The 16,150-nt window shown below is 35.5% G+C and overlaps 1 protein-coding gene across 1 annotated transcript in view; it reads left to right on the top strand.

Moving 5' to 3' along the window:
- The window catches only part of SCFD1 (sec1 family domain containing 1), a 91,893-nt gene extending 76,153 nt beyond the window's left edge, over positions 1–15,740 (top strand). The window contains exons 22-25 of the mRNA XM_081047705.1: positions 1,743–1,776; positions 2,556–2,621; positions 11,571–11,639; positions 15,518–15,740. Coding sequence (XP_080903831.1) covers positions 1,743–1,776; positions 2,556–2,621; positions 11,571–11,639; positions 15,518–15,541 — 193 coding nt within the window. The 3' untranslated portion in view covers positions 15,542–15,740. The remainder of the gene's footprint in view (positions 1–1,742; positions 1,777–2,555; positions 2,622–11,570; positions 11,640–15,517) is intronic.
- Positions 15,741–16,150: the final 410 nt, after the last annotated feature.

Raw genomic sequence — 16,150 nt, 5'->3', positions numbered from 1 at the left:
TTCCTGGCATGATTGGGTAAAGCGGGTTTCTTGCCTCTCCCGTACTTTTGGGACCTTTAGCACTTCGTCTGTACTTAGCCCAGGCTCTCACATTTTTGTAGGTAGTCAGGATAGATCATCTAATCACTAGATAGTTGATTATTAGATTGTTTGGGTAACTTAAAAGGTTATTCTCTTTTCTGAACTCACCGGAAATATTATCAAAGTCACAGAAGAAGCTGCTTGATAGCTGCAGCTGGCAAGAGGGAATTTGATGAAGAATAAATTATAGAAAGAATGAGAAGTAACAACTCCAGTGGGTATGGGGCTTCTTTTGGGGATGATGAAAATGTTCTGGAATTAGACACTGATGATGGTTTTACAACTCTGTAAATATACTAAAAACCACTGAGTGTACACTTTAAAACTGGGTTTCACAACTCTTTTCCTATCTGGATATTCTGCAGCTTACATTTTTTTCCTTCCTTGCCATTTGCATATGGCTAACAAATAGATATATTTTGCTTGTTAGAAACTTACCGAGGAACTCTTTTAATCCTGCTTGTAGTTTATGTATGATAATGATGTATAATGAGGAAGAATATTAGCTTTGATAAAACAGAGGAGCTCAGAGTTTCATTTTTAATAGATTCATCCTTCTCCTGAGCTATTACATTACAATTAGATCTTGGTTATGAATAACTAGTAATACTGTGCTATTTAAGTCTCACCTGTCTTCATTCCATGTCTACTCCTAGAGGAACTTAAAGCACTCTAAAAGGAAATTAAATACTGATGAGGTATTTCCATCAGGTGGGTTTCTGGTCCCTTCTATGGAATATTCAGACAGACCATAAAAATGAGGGAAAGATGATAGAACTGTAGAATCAGCCTCTGAATAATTAAGGGTGGTTATAATAGCCCTTTTCTCTCAATTGAGATTTTTAAAAATTACTTCTGAGGAAAAACTAAGTTGTCTTCGTACAACCTATTTTAGCACTCAAAACAAGTATATATCTAACTCACAAAAGCTTTGAAAAACGTCTTTATTAAAAGACCTCTTGGACACCAAGAAAGTATTTTTAATATATTATAAATATATAAATATATATGTCATATATGTAATATTAATATATAATGACATAGTATATAAAGAAATATGCTCCAGCAAAATCTAGGTCCTTCCTCCCATCCCCCTCTTTTCTAAATTGTTATCCTTCTCATTTATGTGTTTACAGTTTTTTTACAAATGTAGATAGCCACAAACTATAATATTATGTTGAGTATCATAAAAAATGTACATAATTTACTGCTAAAATATATACTTTATGAACTCACTTTGTACCCCAATTTCCACTCCTTACAGGCCTGCTGTTTAATCTTTCCTTCTCCCTCTCAATCTTCTCCTAGAATTTTATTTTAAAGTCCAATGGGTTGCCTCGTTTCCTTTTTACACTAAGACATGTATGTCTTCTATCTTCATCCTCTGCTTCCTAACTCCTTACCTGGCTACACAGAACTAAAGGACCCACCCTCGGAGAGAGAAGGAGGAAGAATGTTAAATACATACTAGGTTTGTGCAAAAGTAATTGCAGTTTAAAAGGTTAAAAATTGCAAAAACCGCAATTACTTTTGCACTAACCTAATATTTCACTGTGTGTGTGTGTGTGTGTGTGTGTTTGTGTGTGTTCCCCATGCCTAACCTATTTTATCCATCAGAAAAGCCTTGGGTGAAATTCTCATTATGGTTTTCTTTGTTACAGCTCAGTTCCAAGGAACAAAAATCCATTCCAAGAGGTAAGTTTCGTATAAAAATTCTCTGCCCCTGAAGAGGAAAGATGAAAAGGTGAACAAGCAGTCAAGAATTTCTTTGTCCTAAACTTGGCTTTCTTACGATAACTCTATGGCAACCTTGATAAATCCAATTCTGTGCACTCAAGATTGTTTAAAAAACAATTCTTAGCAACTGTATTTTTCTGATTTATAAAGCTGCTTATATTGAGAATCATTTAAGCTCAAAATAACTGACACAAAATTAAGTAATTCATAGAAAAAAAGTCTGTGGTTGCAGGGAAAGTTTTATATGTATACAGCTTCTAAAATTAGATTCCAAACTTTTGTGAAGGTATCATGACTATGTTTTCATTTGAAAGAAGTTTCTCAATAAAATACAGTAAAGAACATACACTGGAAATTATATAAATGCTAAGTTTTCTGTTTTCTGTTTTTTCTGCCTACAATAAATACTTCAAATTCAAAAATGCCTTTTAGAGAAAGCTCTTTGGAGTATTTGCAATTTCTTATGTGAATAATGAGGTTTATTTTCCTCTAAACTGTTGCTGAAAAATCTATCTCACCACTTAATAGACAACATAAATTTATGAACTTTTTAGAAACAGATTTCTTGATAATTGAAGTAGCATCAGGCACGTAGGATGTGACCATTTGCTAGCTAGTATTTTTTAACCTAAGTTGTAGAATATGCTCCAACCTAAAAACCATGATGCTTGAAAGTTAAAATACTGTTTTCACTATTTCTTTTAACTTACCTATTTTGTTTCTGTTTGCATTTTTAGGCAATTGTTTTTGTCGTGGGAGGAGGCAACTACATTGAATATCAAAATCTTGTTGACTACATAAAGGTACATGTTGGCCTTTTTATTCTTTTATCATTTGACGTTTCACAGTTATTCTGTCTTTAGAATACCAGCATTCTCTGGGGCTCTCCTGATTCTCACATAACCCCTTTTCCAGAGGTAGTTTAAAAATCCTGCATATAGGGAAAACTGTCCATATGATCATTGTTTTTTCTATTCCTATCACATTCATTTCTGGCCTAAAATTGTACTTGATATGAAAAATAATGTATCTTATTAATGTAATGCACTTTACAGCTATCTGTCTTAATTTGACTTCAGAGACCTCAAGTAAGCCTCTGTGCCAAAAGAGTCTCCCTTGGTGAACAATTTACCAAACATACTTACTTGAATAATAATCACTTTTCTCCCATCCTGTTGGCTTCAGTCAGCAACATACTTCTAACAAATTTAGAATGTCTGCTTTTTCAGCAAATAAGAGCTTTAGGGGTCGTAAATTAGCAGTAAGTACTGTTCAAAGCTGACAGCCACAGAGAGCAACAGACAACTACTGTGTTTCCCCCAAAATAAGACCTAGCTGGACAATCATCTCTAATGCATCTTTTGGAACAAAAATTAACACAAGACCTGGTCTTATATTACATTATATAAGACCCAGTATTATATAAGACTGGGTATAATATAAAATATAAGACCGGATATTATATTATACTATACTATACTATACTATACTATACTATACTAAAGACCCGGTCTTATATTAAAATAAGACCAGGTCTTATATTAATTTTTGCTCCAAAAGACGCATTAGAGCTGATTGTCCGCCTAGGTCTTATTTTTGAGGAAACGCGGTAAGGGAAGAATATAAAGGAAAGGATGTAACCTGAAGAGCAAAAACGCCATTTAAAATGCTGGGCCAACAGAATTAGTGATTCTTAGAATGACATTTTGTAATCTTCATGTATTCACTTAACATTAAATAATGATCATTCCTCATATCCTGTGTCATGTAAGGCTTTAATAAAGGGAGAGATTTGAGTACAGCAAGAGAAAAACAAACATAGGCAGATGCCAGAGCTTCAACCAACCAGGCCAACTCCCAGGATCCTGTCTCCGTTGCACAGGACATGCTTCATCTTCAGAATGTAAACCACCAAGATCTGTGCAAGATACCTTACACCAGAGCACATCCATCTTGTACAAGGAGGGGTCTTTTATAGCCCTCTGTGGTCATATAGCCAGAACCAGGCTGTATGATCAGGTTCAAAAACAGAAACTAGGTGCAAATTGTCAGTTTGTCCAATTTCTATAAGCAATGCTGACAAGCTAATACAGGTTTCACCTGGTCTGTCCATGACCCTTGCACAGGACTCGCTTAACCACTCTTTGGTCTGTTTCATTCAGGTTTGACCAAGGTCCAACAACATGACTAAGCATTCCCAGGGACAAACACAGGGTTGCCACAGACCGGCTGAAGTTAATCCCGTACTTACACATTCCACCCACCCCATCTTTAGTTAAGCTTTCTTAGTTACACTTGTCAGCATTCTTCTTTCTGCATTTTTCTTTTATATGTATAGGAAGGAAAAACAAGGATAAACATTGGAATATTAATTATTTGCACAGTGCCGTGATGGAAGTGCAGGTATCACTTGAAAGAAACATTGCAGTTTACCAAACATTCCAGTGCAAACTAGGACTAGTCAGGCACGCAGCAGATATTTTCATGTCCCTGTATCCAGCCACCTTTCTAAACAGACCCCACTTAGGTTATTAATTACACGGTGGTCTTTGGCTCTGTTGTGGAGCGAATCCTTTTGTATGCATTTGAGCAGCAACAGTATCCTAATTTTGCCTCTCAGAAGGGATCCTTTAGAATATGTAAAACCTGCAAATTGAGAACCTATAAAAGAAAAAGACACATTAGAATTATTCTAAGTGTTTATCCCCTCGATGTTATTAGCAACATCAAGACATCACATGAATAACCGCAGAGTAAATCTTTCTGAAACCTCCCAGGACTCATCTTGGACCTTCAGCTTCAAATCAAGGTGACCTTCAAAGGGAGTAATTTCTGCTGGCCTTACGGGCAATCTGTAAATATAGCTGAGTATTATTCTCTTGCTCTCAGCTTCTTACAAGGTACCAAGGTAATGTTAACCTTGGTTCCCTTTTTGTGTTACTCACTTATTGGTTCCTTGCTGAGAGTCAAGACTTCTTTTCTTTTGTCATTAATTTTTACCCAGAGCTTGCCTTTGGTTTACAAGACCATGATTCAGTGAGATGACTGATTTATAAAGCTGGCGGCACTAGGAGGCTGGCCGGTACTTTCCCCTCATCCATTCCCAGTCATGTGAAGGAAGGTTGGATAAATGTGAGAGTATACAACTGTCTTGTCCACTGCTCAGGAAGGATGCAGAAACCACTAATCACTCTTAAAACAAGTGAAAAGAAGGAACAGCCCATTCCATCATTCCTCAGGCAGGTTTAGAGGGGTAGTCTTTGTGTCATGTTTGCAATGACACAATGCAATTGCTCCTTCCCTCAGAACATGTAAATATAATTCATGTCCCTATACTACAGGATCAGGCAGAGACAAAGAAAAATTTTTAGAAATAAAGAAATTTTTGTTCCCGTGTTATCACCCCAGTTCCTCCCTCCGTTATTTTTCCTGTGGTACCGCAACAATCTGTCCATTGTTGATCCTCCCTTTAATTACATGCCTTCTGTTCCATCATGCAAGCCACTCTAATGTTTCTCATTAGAAAGAGATGTGCCCAGTTTAGAAAGTGGGTGTTTTAAATGTTCAGTTTTCAGTCGGTCCACTACTTTGTGTTAGGTATGTGATAAGTCAGTCTACTGTATATGATGCTTCTTAGCTCACTGTGGACCCGCACCTGCAGCAAAATCAGTTTATCAAGTGATATGTAAAAAGGGAGTCCAGATTGAAACACTTTCTGCTGTGGCGTCTAACAGTGTTAAATGTATTTGTTTCAGTGACCAGGTATACAAATCCAAAATGAGCATCTATTCTATTGCTGTCTACCTGGAACCATAGGTAATCAGCTAGTATAATTCTGTGCAAACATGTATTTTCATTTCTCTTCGGAGTGGAATTCCTGGGTCATTGTAACTCTGTGTTTAACCTGTTGAGGAACTGGACTTTTTCCAAAACGACTGCACCCTTTTACATTCCTACCGGTACTGTGTGACGGTCCTGGTTTCTCCACATCATCGCCAACACTTGTTATCTGACTTTGATGCTGGCTATCCTAGTGAGTGTGAGGTGATAGCTCATTGTGGTTTTGATGTGCGTTTCCCTAATGATAAGTGGTGTTGAGCATCTTTTCATGGGCTTATTGGCCTTTGTATATCTTCTTTGGAGAAATATCTATTCAGATCCTTTGCTCATTTTTTAATTGGGTTATTTTGCCTTTTTATTATTGAGTTGTAAGAGTTCTTTATGTAATCTAGATATGTGTCCCTTATCAGATATATGACTTGTAAATAATTTCTCCTATTCTGTGGGTTATTTTACTTTTTAAATGGTGTTCTTTAAAGTACCAATTTTGTGTGTGTGTGTGAAGTCTAACATGTTTTTTCCTTTTGTTGCTCATGTTTTTGGTTTCATATCTAAGAATCCTTTGCCAAACCCAAGGCCATGAAGATTTACCCCTATGTTTCTTCTAATGATTTTATAGTTTTTACTCTTACATTTAGGTATATGATCCATTTTGAATTAATGTTTGTATGTAGCAGGAAGTGAGGTTCATTCTTTTGCATATAGCTATCCATGTTGTCCCAGGATAAATGTCCCCATTTATTGAAAAGACCATTTTTTTCCCTATTGTCTAGTGTTGGCAGCCTTGTTGAAAATCAGTTGACTATACAGGTACAGGTTTATTTCTGGACTCTCAATTCTAGTGATGGATTCTGAGGTCTGTCCCTGAGCCAGCACCTATTGTGTTCATTACCATTGTTCTGTAGTAAGTTTTAAATTCAGGTTGTGAGAGTCCTCCTACTTTGTCCTTCTTTTCCAAGATTATCTTGGATTTTCTGGGTGCCTTGGAATTTCATATGAATTTTACAATCAGCTTGTCAATGTCATTTGGGATTCTGATAGGATTGCTTTGAATCTGTAGATCAGTTTGGGGAATGTTTTCACTTAACAATGTTAAGTTCTTCTGATCCATGACATGGATGTTTTTCCATTTATTTAGATATTCTTTAATTTCTTTCAATAATTTTATGCTGTTTTATAGTTTGTTTTCAGAGTATAAGTTTTGTACTTCTTTCGTTAAATTTATTCCTATGTATTTTTTTATGCTACTGTGAATGGAATTGTTTTCTTAATTTCATTATGTTTGTTCATTGCAAGTGTTTAGAAATCCATTTAATTTTTGTATATTCATCTTGTATCCTGCAGCCCTATGGAACTTACATATTAGTTCTAATGGGTTTTTTAGTGGATTTTTAGCATTTTTTGTGTACAAGATCATGTTATCTGTGAATAGAGTTTAACTAACTTCTTCCTTAATCTATCTGGAATGCTTTTTTTTCTTTTTCTTGCCTAACCACCCTGGAATAGATGTTGGAATAGATGGCTGGAATAGATGTTCAGAAGAGTCAAGAACAGACCTCCTTATGCTCTTCTTTACCTTAGGGGCAAAGCATCCAGTCTTTCACCATTAAGTATGATGTGAGCTATGGGTTTATCACAGGTTCCCTTTAGAGCGATTACATTTTTAGTAACTACTAAGCCACCCTTTTTAATTGTCCTTAGAGTTCTTTTTTTTAATCCGTTAAACCAGTTTTACTGTTTCCTTTGTAGTGAACAATCTTAATCTTTTTTCCTGTTATTCAGACCATTCGGGAGGATCTGAGCTACTGTATGGTGTTTCCCCGAAAATAAGACCTAACCGGACAGTCAACTCTAATGCATATTTTGGAGCAAAAATTAATATAAGACCCGGTCTTATTTTACTATGAGACCAGGTCTTATTTTGCTATAATATAAAACCGGGTATATAATATAATATAGTATAATACTGGGTCTGTAATACAATGTAATGTAATTAATAATATAACATAATATAAAATACTGGGTCGTATATTAATTTTTGCTCCAAAAGACGCATTAGAGTTGATTGTCCGGCTGGGTCTTATTTTCCGGGAAACACGGTATTAGGCTACGCCTAATGGAGAATTATGTAGCATGGCCTTTGACTTATACCAGTACACAACACAATGAGTAAGTAAGTACGATTTTTGTTGCAAAATCAAAGAAAAGACTACAGAAATTCAAATTGATTTATTTAGTAATGATGCTAATCTGACTCATAAGGTTAACTGCTATTTCGCACTGTATAGCACTGATGTATTTGATAAAATGAGCCTGATTTTAACAATACATTTGATAATACTAATGCAACAATGATGCACAGTCTTGTCCCTCTAATCAGCATAGCACTGGAAGTCCTAGCCAGCGTAGGCAAGAAAAAGAAATGAGAGGCATCCAAATTGGAAAGGAAGGAAAACTGTTACTATTTGCAGATGATATATTATATAGTTGTCCGTTGACCAACATGGAGGTTAGGGGTACCCACACAGTTATAAACCAGCATATAACGTTTAATTACCCTTGGTATCCACAGGGGATTGGTTTCAGGACCCCCCATAGATACCAAAATCCATGGATGTTCAAGTCTCCTATATAAAATGGTGTAGATCAGTGCACATTTGGGCCTCTGTATACGAGGTCTGACAATTAAATTCATGAATGCATCCTAGAAAAAGTGCTACATACCTCAGTGCTGAATATCACTATGATCACCTTCGAAGTCCTCCTCTTGGGAGGCTATGCACTGACACCAGTGCCTAGTCCACCCTTCAAAGCAATGCTGGAACTCTTTTTCTGGGAAGGCCATTAGAGCTCTCATCATATTACCCATAATGTCCTGAATGTCATTAAAATATCTTCCTTTCAATCTTTCTTTTATCTTTGGGTAAAGAAAGAAGTCATTGGGGGCCAGATCAGGTGAGGAGGGAGGGTGTTCCAAAACAGTGATTTGTTTACTGGCTAAAAACTCCCTCACAGACAGTGCTGTGTGAGCTGGTAGACACAACCACACGGCAATATGAACACATATTGTCCTGATGCAAGAGCCATGAATTGTTGGCGAAAAGTTCAGGTCGTCTAACTTTTTCATGCAGCCTTTTCAGTGCTTCCAAATAGTAAACTTAGTTAACTGTTTGTCCAGTTGGTACAAATTCATAATGAATAATCCCTTTGATATCAAAAAAGTTTAGCAACATCGTTGCAACAAGTTTGCGAACTTAATTGTTCGACATCGTATAATGGGGAGAGGATAGTCTCTTCAGTGCTGTGTTTCCCTGGAAATAAGACCTAACTGGAAAATAAGCCCTGGCATGATTTTTCAGGATGCTTGTAATGTAAAATAAGCCCTAATGCATCTTTTAGAGCAAAAATTAATATAAAACCCAGTCTTATTTTCGGTGAAATATGGTAGAGCTTATTTTATATTACAAGCATCCTGAAAAATCATGCTAGGGCTTATTTTCCGTTTAGGTCTTATTTTCAGGGAAACACGGTAAATGGTGTCAGGAAAACTGGACAGCCACATGCAAAAGAATGAAACTGGACCACTATCTTACACCATATACAAATAACTCAAAATGGACTTGAACATAAGACCTGAAACCATAAACCTCCTAAAAGAAAACATGAGCAATAACGTCCTTGACATAAGTCTTGGCTATGATATTTTTTTAAATAGACTTTTTTTTTGGGGGGGGGTGTGGGCAGAATACTGGGGAGCAGTATTCCAGGGCCCATCAGCTCCAAGTCATTGTCCTTCAGTGTAGTTGTGGAGGGTGCAGTTCAGCTCCAAGTTCAGTTGCCATTTTCAATCTTAGTTTCAGGGGGCACAGCCCACCATCCCATGTGGGAATTGAACTGGCAACCTTGTTGTTCAGATCTCGTGCTCTAACCAACTGAGCCATCCAGCCATCCTGATTTTTTGTATCTGACACGAAAAGCAAAAATAAACAAGTGGGACTGCATCATCCTAAAAAGCTTTGGCACAGAAAAGGAAACCAACAAAATAAAAAGCAACCTAATGAGTGGGAGAAAATATTTGTAAATTATGTACCTGATAAGAGGCTAATATCTAAAATACATAAATAACTTATATAATAACAAACAAACAAAAAACTTATTAAGAAGTGGCCAAAAGATCTAAATTGACATTTTTCCAAAGAAGACATACAGATGACCAAAAGGTACATGAAATAATGCTCAACATTATCAGTCATCAGGGAAATGCAAATCAAAACCACAATGAGATAGTCATTCTAACAGGTATGGAATGATATTATCAAAAAGACAAGAAAAAACAAGTGTTAGGGAGGATGTGGAGAAAAGGAAGTCCTTATGCTCTGTTGATGGGAATGTAAACTGGTGCAGCCACTATGGAAAACAGGGTGGCGTTTTCTCAAAAAATTAAGAATAGATCCACCATATGACGCAGCAGTTCCACTCGCGGGTACTTATCCAAGGAAAACTAATACACTAACTTGAAAAGATACATGCATCCTGTGTTCACTGCAGTATTATTTCCAGTAGCCAAGATAGGGAAACAACCTACTTGCCCAACAAGAAATTTGGCCAACCCTGAATGAAATGTACCAACTACTGATTAGTCTGGTCCTGTGTTAGTGTCCAAGATAAACCGGGAGTAACTTGTACTAGCTTGTCAGCATTGTTTCATAGAAAATGTGAAGACTAATGGTTTGCACCTGGTTTCTGTCACGTTGTCCTGCTTCTGCTGTTGAGCCTGGTCATGATTTTGTCTGTGTGATCAGAGAGGTGTAAAAGGACCCTCCTTAGAGCTCCCCTGCAACCAAGGTGTCTTCACTGCATCTTGGTGGTTCACAGTTGAAAATGAAATGTGTCCTGAGATACAGAGATGGGATCCCGGGGGCTATGCCTAGACGTTGTGCGGCCCTCGAATGTTCCCTGTGCTTTCCTTATCCTTACATGCCGTGACCTCTACCATTATTAATGCCTGTGTGAGTACATCCGGTGTAGCCTCAAGCATCCTACTTATATGACAATGTGTGATTGCTGCAAGTGCCATCTCATTTGCACAAAACAGAGTGAGGTGCGACTGTTTTGTTTGCTCTCAGAGATGGCCAGCCCGAGGACATTTATTCAGCCAACAGTGTTTATTCAGCTTGTGTACATCACAGAGAAATGTCCTTCTCTTGCATTACAAAACTGTAATTCTTTTGTTCCCTGATGAATGATCATGATTGCCTTGTTATGGAATAATCTTTTTACATTACAAAAGAAATCTTACGATTTTTTTTACCTTCCAAGTTCACAATACATCCAAGAATTTCAGCATTAAGGACTCACCAAAATTCTCCAGTAGAAAAGTTTTGACTGCTGTAATTGGGTTCCAACATTCTGTCAAAATTAGGAATAAAATTCACAGTTACAAAATGGAATGAGGTATATTTACATGTAAATGCTGTATTGTACAAATGAAACTAAAATGATAATCCATGCTACCAGCACCATATCCTACTTTGTACATAACAAAACTCTAAGAATGTTTTCTTCAGGTAGTACAGATCCTACATTGCAAGAATGTTTGTCTAAGATTTAATAGATAATTGTGACTCCCGTGAAATGTGGCAGTCATAGGAGTTCTTGTTTTCAGTATAAAAGACACCAGCAGTGTACCATAATAGGTTTTTTCTTTTTAATGCTATGCTACTTCACCACTTTATTCCATGCAGTTTTAGCATAGACATGTGTTCTCTAAAATCCAACCCCCTCCAAAAAAAAAAAATTAAAACCCTTTCAGAACAACAAAAAGTCTTATTATCTTTAATCCCTCTTCTTGGGAATATTGAAAATATTACGTGTTACTTCTTGTATCTGAGTTCTGGCTCTCATTTTTACAGGGGAAACAAGGCAAACACATATTATATGGCTGCAGTGAACTTTTTAATGCTACACAGTTCATAAAACAGGTACGGTACCTTTTTAGTTTGGTTCTGTTATAACGTAAGTTGCTGTTGATATTTTTCAAAAGAGAGCAAGAGAATCATTAAATTCATCTGAACCAGCTGAAACCATAGACCTATAAGAATGAGGTTTTGCCATGAACAACTATAAATAAACTATAAACTATGATAAGTAACATTTTTAGTATTCCAAATCCATGAAAAGGTAAGTTCAGAAAATTTAAAATTTGAAAAATGTATGTAATTAGGCAAAATTCAGTTCAACTTTCCTAACTTCTGAACATACTGTCACATTCCTGACTTTGCCAAGCATATCACAAATTTGGCTGAGAAACAAGGGATCCTTTTGCTTGTTTAGGTTAACTATAGGATTCTCAATTTTGTTAATCTTTTTAAATGAACCAGATGTTGTTTATGCTAATTTTCTCTGTTGTTTATTTTCTACTAATTGGTTTGTACTCTTTATTGTTTCCTTTGTTTTGATTACTTTGGGTTTACTTTGTTCTTTTCCTAGCTTAAGTTGGAATATTAAGTCAATACATTTAGTTTTTCTTTTCTAAAATAAGCTTTTAAAGCTATAAAATTATAACTCTTGCCAAACACTGCTTTAGTTGCATTCCACAAATGTTGATATGTCATATTTTCATAATCATTGTTTGAAATATTTTTAATTTATTTAGTGGTTTATTCTTTAGCCAATGTATAATTTAGAGATCTGTTGTTGTTTTCAAGTGTTTGTGGGTTTTAGCTTATCTTCCTGGTTTCTAATTTAATTTGTTTGTGGGTTTTCTAGTTAGCTTATCTTCCTGGTTTCTAATTTAATTCCCTTGTGGTCAGAGAATATTCTCCACATAATTTCAGTGTTTCAAAATTTAAATTCCTTTTATGGCCAATCATATGGTCTGTTTTGCTAGGCACGCCATGTGCCCATAATACAGAATGTGCATTTTGCAGAAGTTGAAGGAGGATTCTAATAATATCAATTTGGTCAAGGTAGTGATAGCATTGCTTAGATTTTCTATGTCATTATCGGGGAGGTAGGGAGTTCTAGGTCTATCAGGTACTGACAGACTGGTATTAAAATCTCCAACTGTGGTTGTGGAACTGTCTCTGTCGTCCTGTCAGTTTCTGCTTTTCGTACTTTTAAGCTCTGTTATTAGGTACATAGATTTATATTGTGTATCTGCCTAAAGAATGGACCCTTTTGTCATTATGCTGTATTTTTCTACGTATCTAGTAATGCTTTGTCTTGAAGTTTATTGTATCTGATATATTAATATAGTCACTCTTGCCTTCTTATGCTTACGCATAAGAATGCTTACGCATAACATGCTTATGCATGTTGTATCTTTTCCATCTATTTACTTTCAACTTGTCTATGAATTTACATTTAAAGTGTTATCATCTTTGTAAGTAACATATAGTTGGACCTTTTAAGTTTTTTTAGGACCATTTCAACAGTCTCTGCCTTTTAATTGGAGTCTGTTGGTCTATTAACATTTAATGTAATTATTTACATGATTGGATTTAGGTCTACCATTTTACTCTTTGCTTTCTATTAGCTTCCTGTTTGGCATTCCTCTGTTCTGCCTTTCCTGCTTTACTTTGTATTATTGAACACCTTTTAGAATTCCATTTTAGTTCACCCACAGATTTTTTTTAGCTATATCTGATTAATTTAGCAGTTGCTGTACAGATCACAATATATATACATCTTTAACTGTTCATAGACTAGAATTAATGTTGTGCCACTTGAATTAAATGCAGAAATCTTGCAATTGTATGGACGAATTCTCTAAGCATTTATGCTGTGATTATATGTTTTACAGCTATGTACATCATTAATATTACTCTTATGAGTAAGACAGTGGATAATGTTATCATTTGTCCTTCAAATAAAGATAAATAAATCTTTTGTATTTACACAGATACGATTTCCCAGTACTTTTCATCCCTAGTTTGAATAGATTCTGATTTTTATCTGTTGACTGAAAAACTGTTTTTGGTATTCAGTGTAGCTCAGGTATGCTAACAGTGAGTTTTCTTACTTCTCTTTTATATGAAATGTCCTTATTTCACCTTTATTCTTAAATGGAAATTTTGCTGTGTAAAGAATTCTGAATCGACAGTTTTTCAACATTTAAAGATTATTCTACAATCTTCTTTCTGATAGGAAGTCAGCAGTCATTCAGACTGATGTAACTTTATGTTTAATATGTAATTTCTCTCTGGCTGCTTTCAAATTTTGTCTTTATCTTTGGTTTTCAGCAGTTTAATTATGATCTGTCTTGTGTGACCTTTTGTGTCTTTATATTGTTTGGGGATCACTGCACTTCCAGAATCTATAAGTTTATACTTTTACCAAATTTAGAAATTTTCGGCTGTTATTTCTTCAGGTATTTTATGCCAAATTTTCTCTCTTCTCCCCTTTTGGGATCCCATTTACATATATGTTCCACTTTTTATATTGTCCCACAGATCCTGTTCATGAGAGTGTACAATTTAAGCTTCTCTGTCCTCAGATTCACTGTCTTTAATCTGTTACCCCCCTTCTCCTGTTTGAATAGTATTTACCAGTTACGAAATTATCATTTGAGTTTTTTTATGCAGTTGTTATTTCTCTGCTGAGATTCATCTTTTCATTGTAAGCATATTTTCCACTATCTCATTGAGGATAGCTGTGATAGCGGCTTTTGAAACCTTGTCTCTTAATTACAACAGTTGATCATCTCACTGTCATTCTCCATTGTCTTTATCCTTAGAGAACAGGTCACATTTGCCTATTTCTTCACATATTGACTCTCTTTTTAAACTCTCTTTAATATTGTGAATGTTTCAGAGACTGAATTCTATTTCTCTAAAGAATGTTGAATTTTGGTTTTATCAGTCAATTAACTTGGTTAGACTCAAATTTCAAATTCTGTCTCTTGGGCAGCAGCTCAGATCTCACTTCTTAATCTCTTTCATTCACAAGTGGTTCAGAATTTCACTATAGATTTAGGAAAAAGTCAGTAAACAGAGTTTAGGACTCCCTCACGCTGGCTCTGCCCTTTCCAGGATTCCCCCCTCACTCTTCTGGTTCTTCAGACCAGAGAGACTAAGTTTTCTCTCAGCGCTTTACCTGCCCGTGTAGCACCGCGATGGCCTGCAGCGCAGCCAGCGCCAGTCCTCCTTGCAGATGCTGACTGTCCTCCACAACCCACCTGCTTTCAGTTGCCTTCAGGTGGTTGGTTTTGTATTGGTCTCAAGTTTATAATTGCTGTCTCTGGAGAACTGGTCCAGCAGGAGTTTACCCAGCCTTCCACAATTGAAAACCTTTTCATTTTCATGACCTTTTAGAAATATAAAATTAAAATATATGGAGAAGTAAACTGTCAGCAGTGAAGTCCCATGGGACATTTTTCTTTACATTTTCATACCAAGTTATTACTACTATATATTGCTGTGTATAATGCACACTTTTCCCAAAAAAGTTTGTGAGGGAAAAATAAGGATGTGCATTATACATGGGTAGTATTAATTCCATTTCCCTGAAAGTTTAGGCCAAAAACGTGGTTGTATATTATACACGGCAAAATATGGTAATTCATTTTCAGGGTTTTTGTTTTCCATTAGTTTAATTTGTATCCATTATGTTTTATACATTTTTTGCCACCACTGTTTATTGCTGCAGGCTATTAAAATATCTGCAAATCTTAAACATTTGAGTTAGTGGTAAATATGAGTAGAAATTTATTATTCTTCTAGAAATGCAGTGAATGAAATAGGAAGCCTGAATTTTACCATGATGAATGTGCATTTTTAAGGTGTTTACAAATACATTTGAATGCATGTTTCTTTTACAATTAATAAAAAGTTATATTTATGATTTTGTTTTGTTTTAGCTGTCACAACTTGGACAAAAGTAATACAGAAGAATAACATGATAATCTACTTGTAACTTTAATAAATGTAAAAAGTCCAAAGAGCCAGATGTTTTCATCTCTATATCAATGTCCTAACAGTGAAACTTAGTTATTTGTTAATTTTTAAGGAAATTCTATACCTAATATAATGTATACTGATTAAAAGAATAAAGCATTTCAGAAATAAATTTTTAACATTGTACATTCTCTCTCCTGTTATGTTTGACAAATGGGAAACACCTCTGGAAGGAAAGAAAGCTCTGTCTGAATAATGTTGAAATATTAATATATTAATAACTAATTGAAGCTAATTAGTTATTGAAATAATATATTAATAACTAATTGAAGCTAATTAATAACTTATTGAAGCTAGTGAAATTTAAGAATATAACACACAAATACTACTTGATCGGTTCATGAATCTCCTACTTGTATGCATTTTGATTGTAAAATCACCTTCCCAGGTTGCCTCTAGATTTTAAATGGAGATTTTTAAAGCCACTTTAATGTCTCTTCTTCTTCTAGCACACCTATGCATATTTTGTCACAGAATCCTTCCTTTGTGTAATGCCAACAAACACTAACGACATCTAGAATGGACATATACAAAAT

The sequence above is a fragment of the Rhinolophus hipposideros genome, assembly GCF_964194185.1.
Source record: "Rhinolophus hipposideros genome assembly, chromosome: 5".
NCBI lineage: Eukaryota > Metazoa > Chordata > Mammalia > Chiroptera > Rhinolophidae > Rhinolophus > Rhinolophus hipposideros.
The sequence above is the reverse complement of the archived record's forward strand: the minus strand, read 5'-3'. Positions and strand labels throughout refer to the sequence as shown.